A 25,949-nucleotide genomic window follows, 5' to 3' on the forward strand; every position below is an offset into this window, starting at 1 on the left:
ATTTCGTGGAGGCGGGGCTTAGAAGGACCTCGAGGCTGGTGAACAGGCTGTGCTGTGGGCAGCCCCGGAGAAAGCCGGGAAGATGGCGGCCTCCTGGAGGTTCGGCTGCGACCCTCCGCTGCTGCGCTACCTCCTGGGCCTCGGCAGCCAGCGAAGCGTGGGGTGTGCGAGGGCTCCGGCTTTGTCGTCTGTCATCCGCGGGACTAGCTGGAGATGGCTTCACAGTTCGCAGTGGCGGTGGGGTGAGTGTCCCGGGTCTCCCGCGTAGCCGAGCCGTGGGCCCAGGCGGGGCGCGTTTGACTGGGGGCCTGGTCTGGTGGTGCAGTGCCAGGTGTCTCCCGGTGTCTGCGTCCCCTCTTCCCCGCGAAGGACACTGACGACGTGTCCAAAGGCCGCACCGAACTTGTCACCACCCAGGAGAGGTCCCGAGGCCGGCTTCCCCGTGACCTTGCCTTGGGATTTGGGGTGTTTCTGGGGCAGCCAGAACTCCATGTTCCCAACACCGATCTCTTCGGCCATTTCCCCGTGAGCGATGTCAAGTCCTTGTGACGAGGAAAATCGTCCCAAGGGTGCTTAAATTCAAAAGCTGCGGGTTGGCGGCTTTTATTCATCCTCTGTCCCTGTTGAGAGAGCTAGGATCTTCCAGGCCCGTGTGTTGCTTACCCCACCCCACCCCGCCCCCAATGACTAGTAGTTTGAAATTTTGATTTGCAAATCACTATGGCATCAGAGACATGATCAGGAAAAAAAATTTAAGTCAAACATGCGCTGAAGAGAGTGAGAATTAGCAGGGCGCCGGAATGGCTCACGCCTGTAATACTAACTACCTGGGAGACTGAGATCAGAGCATCGCTGTTCGAAACCAGGCCGGGCAGGAAAGTCCGTGAGACTCTCATCTACAGTTAAATCACAGAAAAGGCCGGAAGTGGTGCTGAAGCTCTTAGCAGTAGAGTGCTTGCCTTGAGCCAAAGAAGCCCAGGTTCAACGCTCTGACCCAGTTCAAGCCCTGGGGGGGGGGGGGAGGGGGATTGAGGATGGGAATCCTACTACGTTTGTTATCAGATATTGTCCTTTAATCATGATCGTGTCCCCCAAAACAGTTATTCCAGTACTTATAGTACAGTATGTAAAATGGCTGGCTGGGCGTTCTTTTTTACATGGGGAATCTGGGGTATGAAGTTCAGGTGCGATCAGAAAGTAAGACAAACCTTTTTAGTTGACCATCACCTGCTAATCATCATTCTTAGAACACCAAGGTGAAATTTAGTCCAAAATAGTTCAGCGCAGTAGAGTCTGTCTACATATTCTAAGTTGTTTAGGTCTCAGAAAAGAAAAAGAAAAAAAACGTTTCTACAGAGTTGACACAGTAAGTTGAATGTTTTGAAGTTACTAAAGATTGAGGGATGAGGGCAGTTTAATTCAGTCCCTTCAAGGGTGATGTCTCATAAAGTCACCATAGAGTAGTAGTTTTTACTTGTGTGTGTAGTATTCTCTTTCATTCCTTAGTTTGTCAAAAATTGACTTTTCCACAGCCACCAGAAATTGTCTCAGGTAGAACTCAGGAATCTACATTTTACAACTTTAGGTGAGTTTTAATGTTTTATTTTGGTGCTTGATGGACAACATTTTGAGACTGATAGCTTTAGAAAATCATGACTATTAAAAGCTCTAGTGGTGGGAATAATCTAGGAAGGATGGTTCTGAGACTCTTCTAGACCCCGTACAAAGAAAAGATGATATGTAGTCACCCACACAAAAATGATCATTCATTTTCAGGAGTTTTCCTTGAAGCCAAGGAGAAGGAAAAAAACTAAAAATTCCTACTTTTAGAAATTCATTTGGGTGATTTTTCTGCCTTTGGCTCTTCCACTACCTATAGACAAACACTATGAACAACGTTGCTGTTGTAACATCATCCAAAAGGAAAAGAGTAGTGTATCTCAATCTTACACAAATAATTGGTTTGAAATAACAAAAATGCATTATCTTATAGTTCTGTGTGTGTGTGTGTGTGTGTTTATATATGTGTGCATAGGTACCAGGGTTTGAACTCACTTTTTTTTTTTGCTGAAGCTGGTTTTCTAACATTCCAGCCATGTCTCTAGATGTCATTTTTGGCTAGTTGGTTGGAGATAGAATCTAATCAGTCTGCTTTGATTGACTCTAATTAATCAAGGAGCTAAGTGGTAGATTTACTAACCTTGAGCTCATACTCACACATGAAAAAACACACAAATGAGCCAAGAGGGCCTTGGACAACAAGTATGAAGTTAGGGGTATGGGTCTGGGAATAATAAGAAACATCCAGAGCTTACTATGTACCATATAAGATACAATCACTTCTCAAAAGCCCATCATCTGGCAACCAAGTTCCCAACACATCAACTATGAGACCATTTTATATTCAGCCCATAACAATTTTGTTGGCCACAACAAAATGAACTAGTCATTTGTGGATATAAGGAAATAGATGTAGGATATAGAACAGAGGGAACTGAGTTTTTGGAAAGTATATAAAACATGTTATATGTATTCCTTTTTCTGAAGAAGTGATAGAACTTTTTATTAGGTTCATTACCCTCTATAAACCATAGCTACTACATTTCACAAGTAAAGTATCTTGGCAGACATAATTGTCCAGCCTAATCGTTCCCTAGCAATGTTTCTTATAATGGAAGAAAGCCCGTTTGTTTACACAGTTTCAGAAATGTATGGCTTTGATCACTTGCTACAGTAAATGTACTGCCTACCCCTCCCCCCCCAAGTCATCACACACTCCATTTCCTTTAGGGATGCTGTTTCATATCTAATGGCACATTTTAATCTTAGGCAGGTTGTTACTATAGAATATGTTTCTTCTGAGTGAAATAATCCAAAAATTTTAGAAGAGGTTTTGGCTAGTAACACCGGTCTTCTTGGTATTAAACCATGAAATTAAAATGCTACATGAATTCCATTCCTGAAACAAGGCCAAAAAGAAATATCACACCACTTAGCCTAGATATATGATAGTTGGGTGATTTATACCTTATATAGTAAAATGCAAATAAAGCTAAGATAGCTATAAAAAGACATTAAAATACATTATTACTGGGCTCTGTTGGTTCATGCCTGTAATCCTAGCTACTCAATAGGTTGAGATCTGAGGACCAAGGTTCAAAGCCAGACCATAAAGGAATATCTATGAGACTCTTATCTCCAATTAACTACCAGAAAATCAGAAGTGGAGCTGTAGCTCACATGGTAGAGCATTGGCCTTGAAGAAAAAAGCTCAGAGACAAAGCCCAAACCCTAAATTCAAGCCCCAAGCCTGGCATGTGCATGCGTACACACACACACAGAGTGTTTTACTCAGAAGCCTAATAAAACAAGAAGTTATATATTTTATCTATCTCTTTCCAATAGTCCTGGTACCTTTTATATAATCCAGAATTTTAATATCTTAAATTGTATTATATAGCACTGACACCATAGCTGTCATGGAAATATTATTTCACAGTGTTATTACTACTAAAATATCTCGCTTCATGAAAGAAAAAAACGAGGCCATACACAGTGAACAAACTCCAGCATGCTGACATAATTTTGCTAGGATCCATAACCAAGTATTCATTGTATCTCCATTTTTTTCAAGCATTCAGTTAGTATTGAGATATTAATGTTAATATTGAGATACTAATATTGAGATTGCAGGTACAGATTTTCTGTGCTTAAATTAACAAGCTTTGGTATCAGACATTTACTTAAAAAGGTACTCTACCACCAAGGCATAAATTAACTCATTGACTTTTTGGAATTTTCAACCTCTAAAAGAATGCTTAACTAGCATCTTATAGATGCTAAATAAGTAGTTTACTACAACTACTCTTCAGTCTTTCCTGCTCTATTCCATTGCTGTCATAAAATGACCCTCCAGAAATGCAAATCAGATGATACCTTGTTTTACATGTTTTTGTTCCTCCCTATCACTGTGAGATTGAAGACCAGACTCTTAGAAAGATCTAGGTGCGGTCTCAGTCTCAGGTCAAATGCCTTTTCTTAAGAAAACCAGTGTGTTGGGCTGGGAAGGTGGCTCGGTGGTAGAGTGCTTGCCTTGCATGCATGAGGCCCTGGGTTCGATTCCTCGGCACCAAATAAATAGAAAAAGCCAGAAGTGGCGCTGTGGCTCTAGTGGTAGATCACTAGCCTTGAGCTGAAGAGCTGAGGGACAGTGCCTAGGCCCAGAGTTCAAGCCCCATGACTGACAAAAAGAAAAGAAAGCCAGTGTGTTTAAAATCTGAAGGCTCATTAATTTATTTCCTTTGCAGGGATTATAATTCTGACCACCTGATACCTGACCACCTGTACATTACAGGTTAACCACAAGTATAGACTTTCAAACAGTTTGACTTTGTGTGTATGTGTGTGTATTAAACCCATTTAAAAATCATATTTTCAGTGCTTATGTTGTACTCTATATTATAGAATATGGCACTATAGTACTGTAAGATACTAAGAAGTACTGTAATGTGTTCCCAGCATAACTTTACAGTGCTCACTTTGCATTATTATTATATTTAGCTAAACTAAGCAATAATGGCTATGTGTATTTCTTTGTAGAGAATGCTCTCCTTCTCTGGAATGTGTCTGCTTCTCCCTTCCTCTTATTCTGTTTGCCTTTCATAGATCTTTTGTAAATTATACCACAGTGCTATATGCCGGAGGTAGGGGGTGGTGGTGAATGTGTGTGTGTGTGTGTACATACACGCATGAATATTTAAGTTATTTCTGTACTGCTCTGTGACATTAACATTGCTGTGCACTAACAACCACTTCTAGAACATCTTCATTGTCCCACATGGAAACCCTGACCATTAAACAATGTCTCTCATCCTTCCTCCCTGCAGATCATAGAACCCAGTGTTCATTCTTTACACTATTCTATATATCTCATACAAGTGAGACCATTCAGTATTTGTTCTTCTGTGTCTGCCTTGTTTCACTGATTTCATCTTTGTTGTTTCAGATGTTCAAATTTCATTTCCTCTAAAGGTTGAGTCATACTTCAAACATATTTTGTTGATCCAGTCTTTTGTGGTACATTTGAGTTGTTTTCACCTTTTGACTGTTGTGAATAACAGTTGCACAAATGTCTGTTCAAGTTTCTGCTTTCAACTCCTTGCAGGTGTATACCTAAAAGTGTAGCCATTGTATTATCTGTTAATTTTTAATAGAACTTTTTTTAGAATTGCTGTATTCCACAACTTCTTGTATTATTTTACATTTACTCCAACAGTGCACAGGATTCTGTTTTCACAACATCCTCACTAACACTTAATTTCTGTTTTTAGTTTTTATAATGCCCATCCTAATGAATATTAAACAGTACAGGTGCAGGTTCTTTTTCTTTTTTGATGAACAAAGAATATCAGCTCTCGTTATTATCTGATGATCTCATGGCATTTTTATTTACTACTTCATGTGTTTGAATACTTATCATCTCATCTATTGTATCATCTTTTTGAGCTTAAGATTCTGTTTTTTTTTTTTTTCTAGGTCTAGGATAGCTGGACAGGTGCTCAATAGGCATTTGTCAATGTCAGTGTCCTGATTTGTCTTTTAGATTTGGTATGACAATCTGGAGATGAAACATTTGTCAATGATTAATGGGAGTTAATAGACCTTAGCTCTGAGAACAAACTTGGGAAAAGGAGAGAGGAAAAGGAAGCTTTTCCTGTAGTTATTCTAGGAAGTTATTCCTCTAGTTATTCCTGCTGTATTGTAGGATACAATTGGCATTAAGCCAACCATTTGGATACCTTTGGAGTCCATTCCCTAAGTCATGTCTATGGCTATTGAAAATAAATAGCTGGAGTATTTCAGGCTTACTATCGGCTAAAACCCATTCTAATGACAGTGTTACCTATTTCTTTATGAAAATCTGTTCATATTACCTTTTTTATAGAAGAGGAAACTGAGGCACAGAATAATTAACATGTATATGGTAGAGCTACAACTTGAACCTAGGCAATATGTTTGTAAGTTATATTTTGTTTGTTAACATGCCAAGCAGGGCCTACAAATGATATTTTTATACAAATTCTCATACATTCATTTCTATTGTGGTCTTAAGCATTTTCAATTTATTTTATACCAATACCAAACCAAAAGAAAAAAAAAACTTGGAACGAAGAAAATTACATGAGAAAACTCATTAAAAATGTGGTAGCAGTCTGTTTAAAGCTGGTGCTGACTTTTAAATCATTTTGCTTTATTTCATTCAGCCAGAAGATGGCAGAATTGTTTTATTTTAAAGGCTTAGTTTATTCTTTGCAGTGGAGGAAGCCTGACTAACTTCTTTCTTTATTTGAGAAGAAGCAAGTTAATGTTACTCTAAGAGTATTGGTTGTTGATTTACTTCTTCATTTGCTCTATCTTCATGATTCTTGTGTGCTTTAGGTATAGTGCATAATGGGCTAGAACATGATGCTTCAGCTGTACCATGTGTAAACTCTTGAGTTTCTTTTTTTTTTTATTGTGAAAATACTGTACAGAGGGGTTACAATTACATGGGCAAGATAATGAGTACATTTCTTATCAAGCATTGTAGCCTCCTCCTTTGTTTCCCCTTCCCATCCCTTCCCATCCTCCCCTTGTCCCCCCACCCAATCCTCCCTGCTCCCCCCCCCACTGTTGAGTTTCTTAATTCCTATAGTCATGCAGCTAAGATCTGCTTCCTATGAGCCACAAAGCAGTTAATAGTGTAAGGGTTTGCTTGTGTTTATTTCCTTCTTAATCCAATTCTCAGAATTTATTTATATGTCATAAGTTGAACTCTAATATAATTGGTTTTGCCGAAATATAATTGTTTTGTTCCTAGAGAAAAGAAAAATACTTTATGGCACATGAAATTAGAATTCATGTACCATTTTTTAAAGTCAGAATTATCCTGTGAGAAAATTGAAAGGACAGATCTGAAGAAATTTAGAAATTAAGTGACTATAACATTTAGTTATAGATTTGCTTATGTTGCTTTTAGACAGAAAAACAATTGTCATATTTAGTGGGTGGTACTGGGATTTGAACTCCAGGCTTTATACTTGCTAGGCAGGTACTTTACTAAGTAAGTCATTCATGCCTCCAGGTAAGGTACTTTTCAGATAAGGTCTTACATTTATGCTTGGGCCAACATGGATTGTGATTCTCCTATTTATACTTCTTGCATAGCTGACCTCTCAGGTACATGCCACCATGTCCAATTTTTTTTTTTTAATTGGTCATGAGGCCTGAACTTGGCCTGGGCGCTGTCCCTCAGCTCTTGAGCTCAAGGCTAACACTCTACCACTTGAGCCACAGCTCTACTTCTGGCTTTTTCTGCTTATGGGGTACTGAGAAATCAAATCTAGGCAGCCCCATGTCTAACATTTTATTATCAAGATGAAGTCTTGAAATCTTTTTGCTAGGCTTACTTTGTCTCTGCCTTCCAAGTAGCTAAGATTCCAGGTATGAGCCACAAGCTCAGCCAGCTACTGTAATCTATGTCATTCTGCTCAGGCAAAAGAGGTTAAGACAGTTCTCATGGTATGAGCCACAAGCTCAGCTAGCTACTGTAATCTATGTCATTCTGCTCAGGCAAAAGAGGTTAAGACAGTTCTCATGGTTTTTAGGTAGTTTTACTTTTTAAAGTGTGTTTAAGTACTATCGTCTAGAAATATGTATTACTATCCATGGTCATCTTTACATTTTTAGTACTACTTGAAATAGCATATATCTAATTGATCAAAAACCTCATTTCCTTTTTGCCTTACTTTAATTCTTACCCATGGTTGTGCCAGTTGACATTAGTAGGAGATATAATCAGTGCACATTTCAAGGCCTTGTCTGTTTGGGAGAGTTGTGGGACATGCTGCTCTCTGGAATGAAGGAAGAAATTAATTTCTAATGAAAATGAAATGATAGAGGTGTAGATTGATCCCATTTAAGAAGGAAAGTCTACACTGTGTTAATAGGAGTTGTAGCTATCATAAAGGACAGATATTGTGTGTAACACTGACACCCAGAGCAAGTTTTATGATTACATAATTTTACTTTTTAATCAGAAAAAAATATACTGGGAAAAGATGTATATAATGTTGCAACCCAAACAAGATATACTACAATGAAATAATATACTCTTATTAACTCTTTTGAAATGGTTTTTCTAGTACGCAAGTCTGAGGATTGATCAGTTAGTAATCAAAGAACATAATGCACATTTTACTCTCCATAATAAGCCCAGTATCATAAGCCTAGTGTCATCCATCAAGGAATAGTACTGAATAATGGAGATGTCTGGAATATCTCTCTTTGTTTTTTGTCACCTTCATTTCAGAGTAAGGATAGTGATCTATTACAGGATATTTTATTTTATTATTGTTATTCACAAAAACAATTTCAGTTCATCCATGAAGGGTGACTGGATGAGGAATGATTATGGGTTTTTTGTTCTTAAAATATGAAAAATTTTGACGTCCTTGATGTGCTTTAGAAAATAATAACTGCAGTGGTTTCATAAATGATCCTTAATGTCAGGAATAATGGGAATGTGAAGCCCTCTCAGGTGAGATATTATAATGAAGATAGACTCATAAAATGAATATGAATTGTATCATGGCAGCTGAACCAAAATATAAAAATATTGAAGGGAATCCATTTTGAGAGAATTGATTTAGTATTTGTCATAAATTGTAATCTAGATTGAGAAGCAATGTGGTCCATTTATTTTGCTTCTTTAAAGTAGAACTCTATTTGGTAAGTTGATTTAATATGTATATAATTATGAAATATCCTGTCTCATAATACTGGGCTTGAGCTGTGATAGGAGCAACAAAGCAAGACTTTTTGTTTAAGTTATGCTTTTCAGAAACAGTCTAGTCTTTTTCTATTTTTTTATTTTTCAGAAAACATTTGTTATAGTGAGCTTAAAAATATAAATGTTAAATGTTGAATGGCTATACATTCTCTAGGCAAGTATTTTCATTTGGATTTCTCTAATTCTAGTTCATTCAATAATTTGATATTTCAATGTTTTATAGATAGCAGTAGATTGAGTTTGTACATACAGCTTTACAGTGTTTTCTTTCTAATATCTTGAAATAAGTGTTGTAGTTCATAAGAGTTTATTTTACTAAGAAAAATGTGAGATAAAAAAACTATTTCTGCCAGGTGCCAGTGGCTCACACCTATAATCCTAGCTACTCAGGAGGCTGAGATCTGAGGATTGCAGTTCAAAGCCACCCGGGCATGAAAGTAGTTCGTGAGCCTCTTATCTCCAATGAACCACTAGAAAACCAGAAGTGGTTCTGTGGCTCAAATGGTAGAGCACTAGCCTTGAGCTGAAGAGCTGAGGGACAGGCTCAGGCCCAGATTTCAAGCCCTATGACCACCAAAAAAAGAAAGAAAGATTGACAGAGAGCAATTGAATTACATCTAAATCCTGATGGTTAGGTCAGATTGGAGAATGTGCTTTAGGACTATGGCCTTTTTAGGTTGGACTTCTCAGAAAAATCCTTCATTTAGACTTTGGGCTTTTTGGTTGAAGGAAAGTATACAAGGCAAACGCCAATGTGCAGATTACTGCCTACACTCAGTGGGCCCTAATAGAACAGAATGGGATGGGCCTGCAGACCTGCCTTTGAAAGGCAGGTTCATTGATATTCAGCTCAGGGAACAGGGGTGAAGAAAACACACATTTCCTATGGACAGGAAGCTCTTAGAAGAAAATGTTGACAAGGCTCTGAATGTTTTTCCCCAGTTCTTTAGATGAACATGAAGGACAAGTGGAAAGCAGACAGAAGTTTTCTTTTGATTACACTTATTCAAAAGGAATGGATGTGCCTTTAACATGTAACCACAGGAATTTTCATAGTTAAATTTTTCAAAGGAAGTATTAACATGTTTGTTAAATTCCTTGCCTTTAACCCTAAAACACTAAGTGGAGAAAAAGTAATCTCATTTTGTCCTTCTATGCTTTTGAAATATATTAGCCACACTACAGTAAATTACTTGTCTGGGCCTTGAGAATTGAATAATGTGAGAAAATAATATATCCTTTCAGTGACTTTAGGAAATGTGATTTATTGATACACTATTTACTAGTATAACTTTAGGTAAATTATAATGTAAAAGCTGTGTGCTCTTTGAGTATAGTCCTAGACAATGAATATCTCTGAAAGGGCACAAGGAAGAGTAGAGTAGAGGAAGGAGCTTTAAGTATAGAGTGTTTCTTTTTTGGATGACTAATGAAAAGTAGTTACATTTCAGTGAGAGTTGTCTCAGATTTGAGGTGTGTCTTTTGCATGACTAGTTGGATTACAGGGAACAAATCAAATATTCCTATTGATACTTAGCTAGCAGGAACCTTTGAATATTGAATAGTATAATATTAGAGAAAATTTAAAAGTGACCAATTTCTTAGAGTCTGATCTTGAATTTTCTATAGTAGATCACCAGAACACTTGAATGGTTGTTTCTTTGTTTCATAATTAGACTTTTCTTGGTTGTTTTACCTGTAAATTCTGTCCATCCATCTAACTAGCTCTCTGTCTTTCTATCTTATCTATTGATCTATCTTGTGGAAACAAAAGGGAAAGAAGAGGATGAAACCTAAATCAAAATTTCATTTTTTTCTATTTTTATTTTTAGAAACTAGTGGTTTGAAACGTTGCATAGAAAACTGGTGCTGAGAGTATTCCTAAAGAGAGTTTTGTTTAAAAAAAAATAACCGTTGAAATTTTTATGTTTCCATAGTATGTACTGGATAGTTTACAATTTGGGACTTGTAGACTTTGCAGTCTCCTTTTTCTTCATAGCATTTAATATTAACTTACTTACTGATGCTTCTTGGAGTTCATTTTTTGTGTGTGTTGTGGCTAATTTGTTCTTTTTCTTAATTTCAGGTGAGCCTATTAAGATACTAATGCCCTCCTTGTCTCCTACAATGGAGCAAGGAAATATTGTGAAATGGCTGAAGAAGGAAGGTGAGCAAGTACACAAATGATTTGTTATTTGGTCACTTTTTTTCATTTTTTCCCCATATTAATGTTTTTAATTTTGGAGATGCAGATTTCACATCTGGAAACAAAGAAAAACAATTTTATACTCTGGAGATGAGTGACACCCATTGGAAGGAACAAATCAAGAGTACTGGTTAATAAAGTATAATTACAGCCCACAGAATATTCATAGCAAGGAGTGAGGCCTAATGACAAAATAAAAACTTCCCCAAATGATGAGGACCCAAGTTATTGCATCTGTATGGTGACAGAAGATGCAATATTTTTACCTTTATGTACCTTTATGTTCAATCAATATAAAAAGCCTGGCATTTGACATGGCAACACCTAATCATATATGAATGCATCACTTCAGATTCGTGGCCACTGCCCTAAAAACAACAAACACATACCATAACTCATGTTGTGATCACTTTTTCTCTTATCAGCTGTATAGCACAATTTGTGATGTAAATGAACTAAGTTCTACTTCTTTGCTAGTTGGTATAAGTTTGTTTAGATAAAAATATTTTGTATTAATAGAACATACTTTTCTGGGTTCGGCCTTTGTCTTTTCTTCTCATATGCACCGAATAGTGAAACATTTTCAGGTTCCCTTTCCCCAGTTTTTAGTCCTTTTTTCCTAACTTTAGTTTCAGAATCATAAATTTGTCAGTACCCTTAATTTGTAATGTTATCATTGTGTATGTGTGTATGTGTTTGTTTTCTTGGTGTTAGACAAGGTCATTATAAATTTCATTAGAAAGAACATATGAGTAAGAATTATAAGGAAAACCTTCAAAAGAAGAGTCATGAAGGAAGATGATATTACTAGTTACTGACACATAGTTTGTATAGTTAAACCTCTGATTGGTGTTTAAAAAGATAAATTAAAGCCAAGTCTCACGCTTGTAATCCTAGCTACTAAGGAGGCTGAATCCTAGAGGATAATGATTCAAAACTAGCCCATACAGAAAATTATGTGAGTCTCTATTTTCAATAACCAGCAAAATACCAAACTAGAGTCATGGCTCAAGTGATAGAATATCAGCTATGAGCAATGTTGAGAGCAAGAATTCAGGCCCTGGCACTGGCATGCATGCATCCATGCATGCACACACACAAATTAAAAATTAAATTAATAGACTTAATTGAACTGAATAGAAAATGCAGAAGCAAATGATATAGATACCTAGCATAGACAAATGGCCATGTGCCAGTGATCTACACCTGTAATACTAGCTACTCAAGAGGCTGAGATCTGAGAATGTTGGTTCAAAGCCAGCCTGGATAGGAAAGCCTGAGAGACTCTTATCTCCAGTAAACCTACCAAAAAGCTGAAGACAGAGCTATAGTCAAGTGATAGACTGCTGGCCTTGAGCACAAAGCTTAGAGATAGCACTCAGGCCTTGAGTTTGAACCCAGACCTTAGGACCCCAGGATCGCCACAAAACAAAGGAGACAAAACTGAATTTATTGATTATATTATGACAAGGATAAACTACAAGTGAGTTAGATACTACACAAAAAAGAAAACATTTTTAAGTAACTACACAAAAAGGAAAACATTTTTAAGTTCTAGGAAGAAAAATTGATGAGTTCTTCTGAAGCAGGCAGTAAAATAAATACCCTGATTATAACTCAGAATCCATACAAAAAATGAGAATACTGTTGATAAAGATAATAACTACTATAGTTATAATCACAGTAAGGCAGGAGAAATAATTAAGTGAGAAATAAAAAAAAGAGTATTTACTTTTTGTATCACAAAGAATATCTCCAACAAATGGAAAATAAATTATCCACTTAGGAAAATTGGCAAGATATGTGGCAGATGGTTTGTGACAAAAGAATTTCAAATGTTCCTTAAACATAGAAAACAAAAGGATGCCTAACCATTACACTGATAGAAATATGGACTGGGTATAGAGTTCACACCTGTAATGCCATTTGCTTGGGAAGTGCATATGAAAGGATTGCCATTTGAGGCTGGCTCAAGCAGTCGAGGCCCTGAGTTCAGTTACCAGTACCACCAAAAACAAAATGGATGAATGAATGAAAGTTGGCAGTAAATATGTCCGTTGGCAGTAAATTTGATTGTATAAGCCTATAGATTAGAGTTCCAAAATAGTAATCCTCAGTTGTTAGAATAATTATGGAAGTTAGGTTGGTAGTATTAATTTAAGGCTTGTATTTTATGGAAAAAGCAAATCAGTGGCTAAGATAGTGTCCCTGGGAATCTTGACTTTGGGTGTGGTTTAAAGGGAAAACAGATGCAAAATAGGATTAAGGAAAGACCTTGTGATGGTAGTGTCTAGAAAAAACCTAGTAGCAGGGTGTATTCAATATCCAGATGTTAGTTCCTAAATACTAATTCCCACTCAAGCAAATAAAGATTCCTTGGAGAATAGCTTCCTCCAAGAAGGAAATATACATATTAGTTTGGAATAACTTGTTGCAGAAAGCAAGGCTGCTATAAAAACAAACAAACAACAAACTTTCTGGAGTAAAAGCTAGGCTGGCTTGTAAGGATAATAACTAAATCAAGAAATATACATCAAGAACTGAGAGTACAAGTTTCAATGGTAAAACAAGCAAACAAAAAAAACCCAGGAAATATTTTGATAACTAGTAATATAGAAAGCTTCAAGCCCTTTTTTTGCCTGCCTTTCCTCTGTGAATTTTAGTGCATGGTAATGAAGTGATTGAAGTATCTCATTAGCTGGCACTGTTAATTAAAAGCTGTGACTGGTCCTGGATGTTTTTGTTTGATTGGAAGCATTACTAAGTTCTTCTTCCCTTGTGTGTCTGAGTGTGTTAATATGTTTCTTTTTCCTGTTTTGACTAGCATACTAATTGGAACAGCTCTGGTGACACTGTAAGCTATTGGTTGGTAAATGTATAGGCAGAGGGGAGGATAAGCCAAAATAAGGAAAGGAGACAAGCATCCTGGGAGGTTTTGCAGAAGAGGAATATTTGAGCTGATTCTTGATGAATAAACTCCCGTTAGAAAAATTAAACAAATGGACTGGCAGTATAGCTCAAGTGGTAGAGTGCTTAGCTAGCAAGCCATAAAGCCCTGAGTTCAAACTCCCCTACTACCAGAACAAAAAAGAATCAAACAAAAAAGGTAAGAAAAGAAGAGACATCCCAGAGAATATCAACGTCAACCCAATGAAAAAAGTCTTGGAAGGAAAATGTCATGAGACACACTTTGGCAACAATAGGCGTTTGGCTGCTTTGAGGGAACTGTGGGTGTGAGACAAGAAGGATCTGGAATACTAATGTACAGTTTATCAAGTGTGTGAAGGTTTTATTCTAAAGCCAAGATAAATCTACTCTCTTGGTTATTTAGTAGGAAGTAGTTTCTGCATACTTTCCTTGAGCATTGTACTTAAAGTATCTAATATCAAGCCAGAGTTGACTGTAAGCAATGTAAGTAGTTTCCTTGGCCTGTTGCTAGTTGAAAAGCTTACACTGAGGCCATCTAATCAACATGGTCATCTAAGCAGAGGGAGTAACAATTCTTGTCGCTACTTGATATAATGTTATCTAAGACTCCTTTAAGTGTCAATTGGATTTAAATTCAGGAAAGGTCAGTTATTGAATGTCAGCACCACAGAGAACACTGAGTCAGAACCAAGGCCATAAGTACCACTGGGCCTGAGCTGGAAAGAAGGATATGTTGAAATAGCTGACATTGGGAACAGAATTAGGTTTGGGTTTAGTTCCATGTGGTAAAATCTGAGATGCTTATTAGGCATTCAAAGGAAGATGTTCAGTTAATTAAGGAAATACAAGTTCAGGGGCAAAGTCTGGCTTGGGCATCAGCATATGGAAAGAATACGTAATAGACACATTTATTTGTGCTTCAAATGTACACTTGCTTTTTGTGAGAACCCTAGGTAGATGTAAAATGGTCCCATACTGATGATCTTCCTGGGCTACCAGACTGAAGCCATTTTGACAGGATGTAACTTGTAATCCAAGCCACACCAGTTTCCAAGATAAAGTCCCTCTTATCTAGAGCTCACAATAATGTGAATGGAAACATTCACTTAAGAATCTGTCAGTAGACATAATAAGAAGCAGGACTAAACCTCTAAGAAATTCTACCAACTGAACTTACTAGATAGATGAAAATGTGGTTGAGAAGATGAAAGATATACAAGAAGAAACTGAAGGTGAGAAATAGTAGTCATTGTCCAAAAATTCCACAAGGCAGTTTTGACAAGGATATAATAGAACTTCTAGTAATGAAAATATTTATAAAATTACTAGCTGTGGTTTTTGTTTACTCTTGATCTTCATTAATATATGGTTACAAGCAGTTATTTTACAATTTATAACAAGAAGGTTGAAATTTTTCTTGAAGAGGAAAGTACTGTATATAATTAGGAATCTAGGTTTTGTTTTGTTTTTGCGACAATATCTGGTCTCAAACTTAATATTCTCCTGCCTCACACTCCTAAGTGTTGAGATAATAGACATGTGTCACCATATCTGGCTAAATTACTTTTTTGCAAAAGACTAGATGATAATCTGATAACCCTCTGTGGATAGACATTCGTCTTACAAACCTTTGCATTCTTTGAAAATTGGGTATGATTGGGAGCTATTTTCCCTGATAGAGTGTAGGTGTATATGTGTTTAAGTTAGGGGTAAGAGTGCACCATTTGTCCTTTGGGTTATCTCATCCACTACTAGGTAGTGAGACTACCTAGGAACAAATCGAGCTACACTCTGGCTGAATGGGTTATACTCATAATTCATTTTCATTTCATTTTCTGTGCTACAGAAACAGTGTAATAGCTTGATAGTTTATAGCCCTATTTGTCCAACCCCTAGGTCTTACAATTCTAATTTTATAATAAATGTTAGAATACTTTAGCTGGTCAATGGTGGCTCACACCTAGGAGGCTGAGATCTGAGCATCACAGTTGGAAGCCAGTCCAGGCAGGAAAGTCTGTGAGACTCATCTCCAGTTAACCACCAGAAAACTTCAAGTGGCTGTGTGGCTCAAAGTGGCAGAACACTAGCCTTGAACAAAAAAAGCTTGGGATAATACCCAGGCCCTGAATTCAAGCCCCATGACTAACAGCAACAACAACAAAAAGTGTTAGAATATTTAGTGCCCTTGAATTTGTTAAGATTGAATAGAAAGTTTGCATCATAAAACTATTGGAGAAGATACTTTGAAAGTGCTAAGTACTACCCACAGTTTCACTCTCCTGAAAGATGAATTGAGCTGAAATGCTGCATCTTTAGTGAAGTTTTTTGTTGTTGTTTTGAGGAGGGGAGGAATGGAGAGGAGAAGCATGCCACCAATACTTTCTGTCTAATTAAAATTGCCACAATTCAATGGGAAAGTCAACTTTGTTAAACAAAATAATAGAAAGGAAAGTTATTGTAGCCCTTTTATGAGAGACTATATACCTGTGTTTTATTTCTTGAGATGGTTAAGATTTTTTTGCTGTCCATGTAGTCCTGTGGAACAGACTGAGTAAATAGTTGTGTGACATGTCCTTAGGACATGGTTTCCAGAGCAGGCCTCCCAGGTGGTAACAGCAATGCTCCCTGTGGCCTGTGGTGTGATTCCTCTATTACCCTGTCCTTCTTTGTGAACATTCCGTACGTCATGTGACTGAGAACTTTGAAGTCTTCACATGGTCTTTATGTACATCTTACACTGCCTCAAGCTAGTGTACTTCAGAAGTAAAACTATTCCTATCACTAGGGGACACTGAATATTTATCCACATCTAGATTCCACTGCAGAAGAGACATTGGTATCTTTTACTTCTGGGAACATATGTACATTTGTGGTGCTAAAGTGGAGAAATTTTGAAAAGTGAATTCCACAAATGGTTTTGTTTTTCTAGTACACTGATTTTTAACAGCTTGATTGAAGTATAATGTACATATTCTAACATTCACCCACTGTAAGTGCACAAATCTGATGGTTTTTAGTAAATGTAGGTTGTGCCACCGTGAGCACAATCCAGTTTTAAGGCATTTCAGTCATTGACCATTACGATCATGGAAGTTTTGTCAGAGCAGAGTTGTTTTGTGAAAGCTGGTTCTGTGTTTAGTTAATAAACGTCACCACTAACTGTACTTGAGTCTGTACTGTATACCTGGGGTTTGTTTAAGAGAGAGGGAAGCCTCCGTGTCCTCCCATCCTCGCCTGTCAGCTGCCCATCCATCTGGAGAAAGGACCAGGACAATGCTGCTGGCACCGGTGCTGGGGAGCGGCCCCCGGGCGGGCCTCTGCTCTGGCCCCTCCTGGGGCCCGCACTCTTGCTCCGGGCCCGCTCCACCTCCCGTCACTGCCCCGGACCACGTGGAGATGGGGACCACTTGCAGATGGCTCAGGAAGCTCCAGGGCTGCTGTCTCCTGCATCCAGTCAGCTATCACCAGGACAGCGGAGAAGCCATCTGTGAGCCCTTGCCCAACCTAGCTGCCCAGACTTCTCCACTAGCCTAAACTCTTGGTGGACAGACACAACTTCTTGTTTTTGTACTCAGTGCTTGGTACAGTGCCTGAAACATTCATGCTTGTTGAATCAGACTCTAGCTTCCTAATAATTGTTAGTAATACGCCTAATCTGTTAGTTTTTTTTAAAATTTAAACATTTGTGAAGTCTTATCTAAAGGTGAATGTGAAGTGTTAACCTAACACAGGTCTATATTTTTTTCCTCTAGCTACCACATTCAGAATCTTTCCGAGTCAGATTAGATAAGTAACTTGGTTAAGAGCACCAGTTTAGTGGCTTGGATTAGAATTCAGGTTTGATTTCCTAGGTCCTGATTTCCTAGGTCCAGCTTTCTTAGACTGCTACATTGTAAGTGAAAGCCAAACAGTAGATTTGAGGCTGGGGGGTAGTGCACTAGTCTCAGCAGTTTTTTGACATTAACATTAGTTTGTCTGTTGCTGGGACTGTTTTGTGATGAATGAAGGGTATTGCTTCCTTATGTAGTACAATTTTAAACTTTACTGTGGTTTGTGGGTAAAGTTTATCATATCATAGTTGGTAGATTTTTTTCTTTTCGTTTTCTCACACCTTCTTCCTCCTGACCTCTCTCCGTTCATCCCTCCCTCCCCACCTTGGCACTCTCATACAATTGATGTAAGGTTGTGTTATCTAAGTAGATATAGATATAGTTTTATAAGAGGAGGGCACCTACAAATCGAGCATCCTACAAATCAAATGTTAACATGCTTACAATATATCCTCTTACTGTTGTAAAGAAACTCAGTCTCTTCAATGGAGGAAAACTCGTTAAAAAGTTACTAATGTAGCAATATCACACTCCCTAATGAAATTTATGATTTTTTTCAATTTAATTATAACTGCTATAGGAACTCAGAAGTGGGAGCAAAAGCATTTCTCTGAGTAGGTCAGCAAAGGTTGTGTTACTAAAGTAGAATCTGTACAAGTATCTTAAGAGTGATTAGAATTTGAGTAAGAGTGAAAACAAGTGATATGACATCATTCTATTCTGCTTTCCAATATCTAGAATTTAATTCTAGGCATCTAAGAGGTATTTGAATGAGTGGCTGTTTAGTGCAGTATTTTCTTTTTTCATTTCAAAGTAGAATCTGTTTAGGCACTAAACCCTCTGTCCTATAAAGAAGCTGTAATTTTCTCCATATGACGTGCAAAGGTGCTTTGTGGTCTGCTCTTGCTTACCCCACCAGCCTGATCCCAGTTCTCCTGTACCCCTTGTAGTTGGTTCCCCGAAGTGTCTGGGCTCTGCCTCCAGGGCCCTAGTATATTGCCTTCTGCCTGAGTCACTGCCCTTTCACTTGCCTTCTCCTCATCTTTTCAGGCTCAGATGAGGTGGAGGTGTCTTCTAGGAAACTTCTCTCAGTTGACCCTCCTAAATGCTGTCAGAGTATTCTGACTTTACATTATCCTGCTGCAGTTTTCAGTCTACTTGGTACTAGGTCAGAAATGTAAACTTGTTGTTTTCCATGAAGTGTCTCAATACATTTTTCAATAGAAATATTTGTTGACAAGGGCATTTCTTCAGAGTATAGATGAGGTCCTTTTTAGCTGATCAATAAATAAGCATCTAGCATGTTTATTAAACTAACTTCTGTGAATGGCTTTCAACTATTTTAACTGAGGATATGTTGTATCTACCTATTTAAGCATCTTGTTATACAATGAAGTTTGTTTAAGATTTTCCTGCATATTCTCTTGGTAGATCAGCCTGTCTCTAATACAGCTGCTTTGGTGGTATACGAGAGGAGGTATTTTTATATGTCTCATATTTTCATTCCTTTTATTCTTTTTCTGCTTTAGTTTCTGTCTCTTAGGTGCCTTTGCAAAGGTTTTATTTTTGTAATCATTTTGATAATGTCTTTTTATGGGTGGCTTTAATAATTTATATTTATTATTACTCAGACTGCTACCATTTCTGTACAGTTCTAGTTTTGTTCTTTGCCCTTTTTACTTTATTTTTGGGTGCCTGTTTTCTGTAAGATGATACATTTTGTTATTTTTCTCTTTTCCTCTGATCTTTTTTAATTCTGTAGATTATATTTCTATTTTCAGGTGCTTAAATTTTGCTAATTAGGTCTGGAGTGGTTCTGTACTTTTTCCTTTTAATTATATCAAAATTGTTAGCATGGTTAATTAGCACATAAGTAAAACATTCTCTTTTTAAACCTTCAAATGATAATTTTGAAATGGTTAATAACATTTTAACAACTTCAGTAATAACTTGTTTCTTGTATTCCTGAATCCTATCTCCGTCCCCTTTTCTTGATGAACTGTATCTTGAAAGAGCTCTTTTCACTGATCACTAATACTGGTAAACTTTCTTAGGCTTTATATGGCTATAAAGAATACTTTTATTTCATCCTGAGTGGTTTGGCTGCATATAAAATTCCAGACAGTTATTTTCCTCATCATGTGATGATATTACTTCATTGTCTTCTGACCTCTGTTGCAGCTGCTGAGAAGTGTGCTCTCAGTCTGTCATTCCATTGAGTGAGGTAACTGTTTTTTTCCTCTGATAGATGTTTAAATTGTGTTTTTATTGTTGATAGTGTGCAGTTTCCCTCCAATGTATCTAATATGGACTCAGGTTTATACAGTCTAATACTCCTTTTTTATGTTAATTTTTTTGTAAAGGTATAATGTGTATAAAATGTAAGCTCCCTTCATTTTTGTAGATCCATGTACCATGATGTTAACGCTTAGAGATTTAGAATGTTCCTAGAATGCCACAACACTTCCTTCTGCCTCCTCTGAGCCAGCACAACTATTCAGAACTCTTTCACTGTGAAGATGCCTGTCTCTTCTAGTTAGTTCTGGGAAGTTTTCGGCAGTTTCTTTGTATACTGCTTCTGCACCTGTCTTTCCAGTCTTCTTTTGGATATCATGTAGACCAGCATTGCAGCCTTTGTCTAGCCACCTAACTGCTTTTTCTTTTTAAAAATCTTTTTGTTTATTCATAGTTCCTAATAGTTGCTTAGTCCTAACTTAAAATATTCATCCACTGTGTTCAGTCTATAATGTATCTGATTGATTCTTTTTAGTTCATAACTTTTTGACTTTTTATTTCAAATTAGTTTTTCTTTCCTTTTTCCTTGATTTTATTTCATTTGTGTAGGTAATGATTATTTAAATATGTTTTCTTGTGCTTGTGATGGCTTTTACCTTCATTCCTATTTTTTTAATATTTTAAAGATATTTATATTAAAATCTTCTACAAGCTGTGCTAAATGAGTTGCTGTACTGAAATGCAGACTGTTCTGATTTTTGACTTTGTGGCTTGCTTTCTACGTTTGAGAGCTTTGTTTTATGGTTTATTTTTGAATGGATTTTTGCTGTGTTAATGTTTTTCCTTCTTCCCCTCTTACCTTCCTCCAATAACCTCTTTTTGCTGTGATTTGAGGTTAGTACCAACTGCAGTCCTGCAGAATGTGGCTTAACTGGGTTCCTCTTATTGAAAGAGTGATTTTATACAACCAGTTCCCAAACCCACAGTTTCTATCTTTGTCAATAACATTTGATTGCTTATTGGGCCAGCTTGATATTATGAATATACACCTGATGTATTCTAGCTTTAAGAGGAATCCGGTCTGAGACCCCTGGATCTAGGAGGCTCTTTGAGCTTCCTTTATTTCCTAGAAAAGTTCTGTACCCATCCCCTTCCCTCCACTGTGAACCTGCTTCTGCATCCAGAAACTCACTGTCTAGTGTAAATCCTGATCAGATTTTTGAGTTTTTCTGTCTTTTCTGTTACATACCATTTTGACTCATTATGCTTTTATTCATTTATGCTGTGTGGTAAGACAAGCATTTTGAACTTGACCTTAGATGCTAAGCAAAAGTGCTATCTATGTAGTAAGCTTCTCTTCATGGAATTAGTCAAAGTGTATTGAAAAGGAGGCTATATGAGGTTTGGAATGGATTTATCCCAGGGAGGTTATATCTTTATTGTTCTTGTCTCTAAAGGGTGATTTCATTTTAATATATGTTCAATAATAGCTTTTTCATTATAACAAATGTAACTTCAAAAATACCACAAAGCTTACACACACACACACACACTACTTGTTCTTACAAAGCAGAAATATCTACAGAATATTTTGTTATTTGTTTTCAGAAATTATTCAGATTTAAAAGAAAGAAGCAAACCCAGTGTTGTTTTGTAGGTGAAGCTGTGAGTGCTGGAGATGCACTGTGTGAAATCGAGACTGACAAGGCTGTGGTTACCTTAGACGCAGGCGATGACGGCATCTTGGCCAAAATAGTTGTAAGTGTTTCTGTTCTTTCCTAAATGTAGCTGTCCTTATGCAAAGGTATACTTTATTTACAGTGGGGCATTATCTATCACTTACGCATTTTTAATTCCAATGTCCAGATGTTTAACTCTCAAGGTCTAATAATAGGCTGTTTTTTCATATTAACTTCTAGAACATTTAATAGCGCATATGGTATCATAGCCAGGACTGTAAGCTCTTCAGTCACACTGCTGCTAAACTGATATTAAAACTTGTGCCAGTTAGTAGCTGTGTAATGAGTAGCAGATTCCTTTATCTTCATAGTAAAGTGAGAAGATTATAATGTCACAAGGTCACACATAAGTGCTTATCCTGACTGTAACCCACTAAGAGCTCAATAAACATCCCTAATCCCATCATTACGGTTGTTTGCTCAGCTATTGATGATCATTAGCTTCCCTGTCAGTCTCTATGACCATCTCATTCTTAATATTGATTGGCTGTGACTTGACAGTTAATGTCCATTGAGGTTATACAGTTTGATTTGTTCAGTAAGCCACATCTCTATTGGTGTCCTTTGTTAATAGGTTTTCATTCTAAGCTACCAACTTCCCTTTGCATTGAGCATGGATAGCACACTTTCCTATGTGCATGCTGTCCAAAAACCAAACTTTGGAATATTATACTATAATTGGATGTAGATTTTTTTTTAGCTTTTTTTCATTAGAAAATTGCCTTACCAATTTTCTTCTAGCCCCTTAACATTTTATTCCTGACACTGTAGTAGATTAGACACTCTTTACTTTCTATTATCCTAACAGCCAGATTGAGACACAGTATAATATAATCATCTTCCTTAAGGGAAATACGAATTGATGTTTAAATTTTTTTGTGACTTTGAAGTTGGAAAAATAAAAATATTTGTACCCAAAATAATTAAGGATAGTTTATGTAGTGTTTTGAAAAAGATTGCTTGAGTTACATTATGTAATAAGCCCAGTTCTAATTTCTTGTGTGCTTTTTGGCAGGCTCTTTCTTGGCTCTGGTTCTGGATTATTTGGGCTATGAAAGTTTTCCAGGACTGATAGCATTTTCCATTTGGCTGCTTAGCAGTGTATTTCAGTTTGCTAACCATGTCAGTGGGGCAGCAGTGCCTACTCATCCAACCCCTTATGCTCTGCAAGGGGAAGGTGTGCTCTCGGTGCTGCGTATTTGTCACAGCTGCCCTAAGGACACAGTTATTTTCTGAGCAAAGACAGCATGCATGTATATTTTAGACCTTTGTGGCTTTATTAATATGTTAATACTATAGAAATACATCTACATTAACCTGTGACTGTAGATTGAATTTTACAGGGGAAAAAAATAGAGAAACAAATTAAGATTCATTAGTAGTATTTGCTCTGTCTACCCTTTATCCCTACCCCACTACTACCACTTGCTATAAATGACAGCAAAAGCTATACTTTTATCTTTCATTGTGGCGTAATTCTTACATTAGCACATAATAAAAATGATTTTATAGGAATATATTAAAAAGGTTTCTACTGTAGAATCAACTGAGCTTATTAGAAGGTTTGGGATGTCCTAAAGCTAAATACTAAAAATAAGTACTAAAACTGTATAAACATGTTGAATCCACAGTAGAAATTTTACTCTTCTTGGGAATTTAATTCCATAGTCTCTGAGAAACTTTTGTATTCTTTTATCCCTTAGTTGTATTATTTTCCTTGTAAACAATCATACCTTTTTCACATGAATACCACTTTAAATGTAGTAATATTTATTACATTATAATTAGAACCAGAAAAACCTTAGATATTCTTCTTATGTTAATAAAGAATAATTACATTAATGTAAATAATTTTTTGATTTATCTAATTTCAGTTAACAAAAGTTTTTAAATTTCCTTTTTATCACTAGTAAATTGTGTAGAAATCTTTAAAACTATTACTTGAACACAATCAGTTCATTAGTTTATTTTTAAATTTATTACTAAGCAAAAACAGCAGATCTTTTAAATGCTAATAGAGTCCTACAGTGAATGACATATTTGGAGGCCTTCTCTAATGTAGCTTCCAGAATATTCCTTGAGGGTGAAGAGTCTAGGATATTAACATTATTTAAATTTTACAGTTTTTTTGTAGACTACCCTTCAAAGCAACCATCAAAAATAGAACTCTTTCTAAACAATAACCTCCATAGATATTAAAGCAACTAAAAACTACTCCATCATCTAAATATTAAAACCAAAAGAATTAATTATCTTATTACATTATTCAGTTAGTTTGTTACCTGAATCTCTAAGCTGTGTCTGATATTTTTCTCTAAAAGTGTATTGTATGTTTGTGTGTGTGTGTTGGCCCTTAGCTTAAGGCCTGGATGCTGTCCCTCTGCTTCTCCTCAAGTCTTACAGACTACTGCCCAGAATGGCTTTCAACAGCTATTTTCAGATCTCAGCCTCCTTGGTAGCTAGGATTATAGGCATGAGCCACTAGTGCTTGGCTAGAAAGTGTATTATTTCACTACTACTTGGTTAGATTACCCTTCTTCCATACCTTTATTTAGTTGCCCACAATTGACTTCAAAGATGCCTCTTAAATAGTTCTAAAGTTATGGAAAAATTTGAAACTGAGTGACCTTGAATTGATTTCACTTTGTAGACCATATTTTAAATTATGAAAGTACCCTTTCAAAGCTAAGGGAAATTTTTACTAAATAGAATTTATTCTCAGCTGTAACTTTTTTCATATTGAAATGGGTAAATGATACATTATGAGGAAAGATAGTCTATGATTCCCATGAATTAAAAGCTAAATCGAGCATATCTACTTTGTATCTTCTCAGCTGGATTTTAAAAATACTACAGATAACAGTTACTTTTTTGTCTTCATGTGATATATCTTGCCAACTGAGCAAGTAATCTATAGGTAGGAATAATAATAATAATATAGCTCACCCAAATAACTTGTTAGAATTAAATGTATCAATACTAGGTTAGAGTCTGTCTGGAATTTGAAAAACAGACAGCTATTATTCAATGTTTAGTTTTTCTCTCTCCAAATTTTAACCATCATTGATTTGCTTTCTCTTAAACAAGAGTGTATTATGAATTTGACTTAACAGGTTATTTATATTGAAGAGTAAAAGAAGTGTGAATCTGGGTAATGGTTCAAGATGTTATGACAGCCAGGTGCTGGTGGCTCATGCCAGTAAGATCTGAGGATCACAGTTCAAAGCCAGCCCGTGAGACTCTTATCTCCAATAAACCACTCAGAAAACTGAAAGTGACACTGTGGCTCAAGTGGTAGAGCGCTAGCCTTGAGCTGAAGAGCTGAGGGACAGCGCCCAGGCCCAGAGTTCAAGCCCCATGACCAACCAAAAAAAAAAAAACAGTTATGACAGGACTGGGAAGGTGGCTCAGTGGTAGAGTGCTTGCCTTGCATGCATGAGGCCCTGGGTTCGATTCCTTAGCACCACATAAGCAGAAAAAGCCAGAAGTGGCACTGGGGCTCACGTGGTAGAGCACTAGCCTTGAGCACAGAGAGGCTCTGGGGCAATGCCCAGGCCTGGAGTTCGGGCCCCATGACCAACAACAACAACAACAAGAAAAAGATGTTATGACAAACAGAGCTGAGCCAAGTACTCATCTGTGCACATGTTCTGTCATTGACCAAACTGTCATAGTTTTCAAACTGTTCACTTTTAAAGAAATTGAAAATACCTAAATAATTACATAATGTAGAATTATTATAATTCTAGGATTAGAGACAGTTATTACAATATACCTTGATGGAATGAATCCCTTCCATTTCTGTTAGGAAATAGTTTTAGATATTTTTGTGTTTTGCCCTACACTTTGGATATGGGGATAAGCTCTGTAGGTTTCATTTAGCACATTTGGTTATGACTAACGGCAACCTATGGAAGCTCTTTGGGACCAAATTCATACCAGGAACTCCTGTGAAGGCACAGAATGCAGCTTCTGTTATGAATATTGTCAAGACAGTTTGTCACAGGTCTTACCACCATTGTATGTTGTGTGCCCTCTAGTACTCTTACAGAGATGATAGGCCTACGTATGCATTTTCAGTCCTCAGCCATGGACACTTGGTCCTTGTTGAATATATTTCCTGTTTTAAAAATGAGTAACTTGAATAACAAAGCTACCACAGCAATAATAATACCTTTGAC

The 25,949-nt window shown here is 36.9% G+C and overlaps 1 protein-coding gene across 1 annotated transcript in view; it reads left to right on the forward strand.

Annotated features, from left to right (window-relative positions):
- The first annotated feature begins 82 nt into the window (after positions 1–82).
- Positions 83–25,949, forward strand: part of Pdhx (pyruvate dehydrogenase complex, component X) — a 47,288-nt gene continuing 21,421 nt past the window's right edge. Inside the window, exons 1-3 of the mRNA XM_013019661.1 lie at positions 83–242; positions 10,917–10,997; positions 21,687–21,787. Of these exons, the coding sequence (XP_012875115.1) occupies positions 83–242; positions 10,917–10,997; positions 21,687–21,787 (342 nt within the window). The remainder of the gene's footprint in view (positions 243–10,916; positions 10,998–21,686; positions 21,788–25,949) is intronic.

This window comes from Dipodomys ordii, unplaced genomic scaffold, assembly GCF_000151885.1.
Source record: "Dipodomys ordii isolate 6190 unplaced genomic scaffold, Dord_2.0 Scaffold46, whole genome shotgun sequence".
Taxonomy (NCBI): Eukaryota; Metazoa; Chordata; class Mammalia; order Rodentia; family Heteromyidae; genus Dipodomys; species Dipodomys ordii.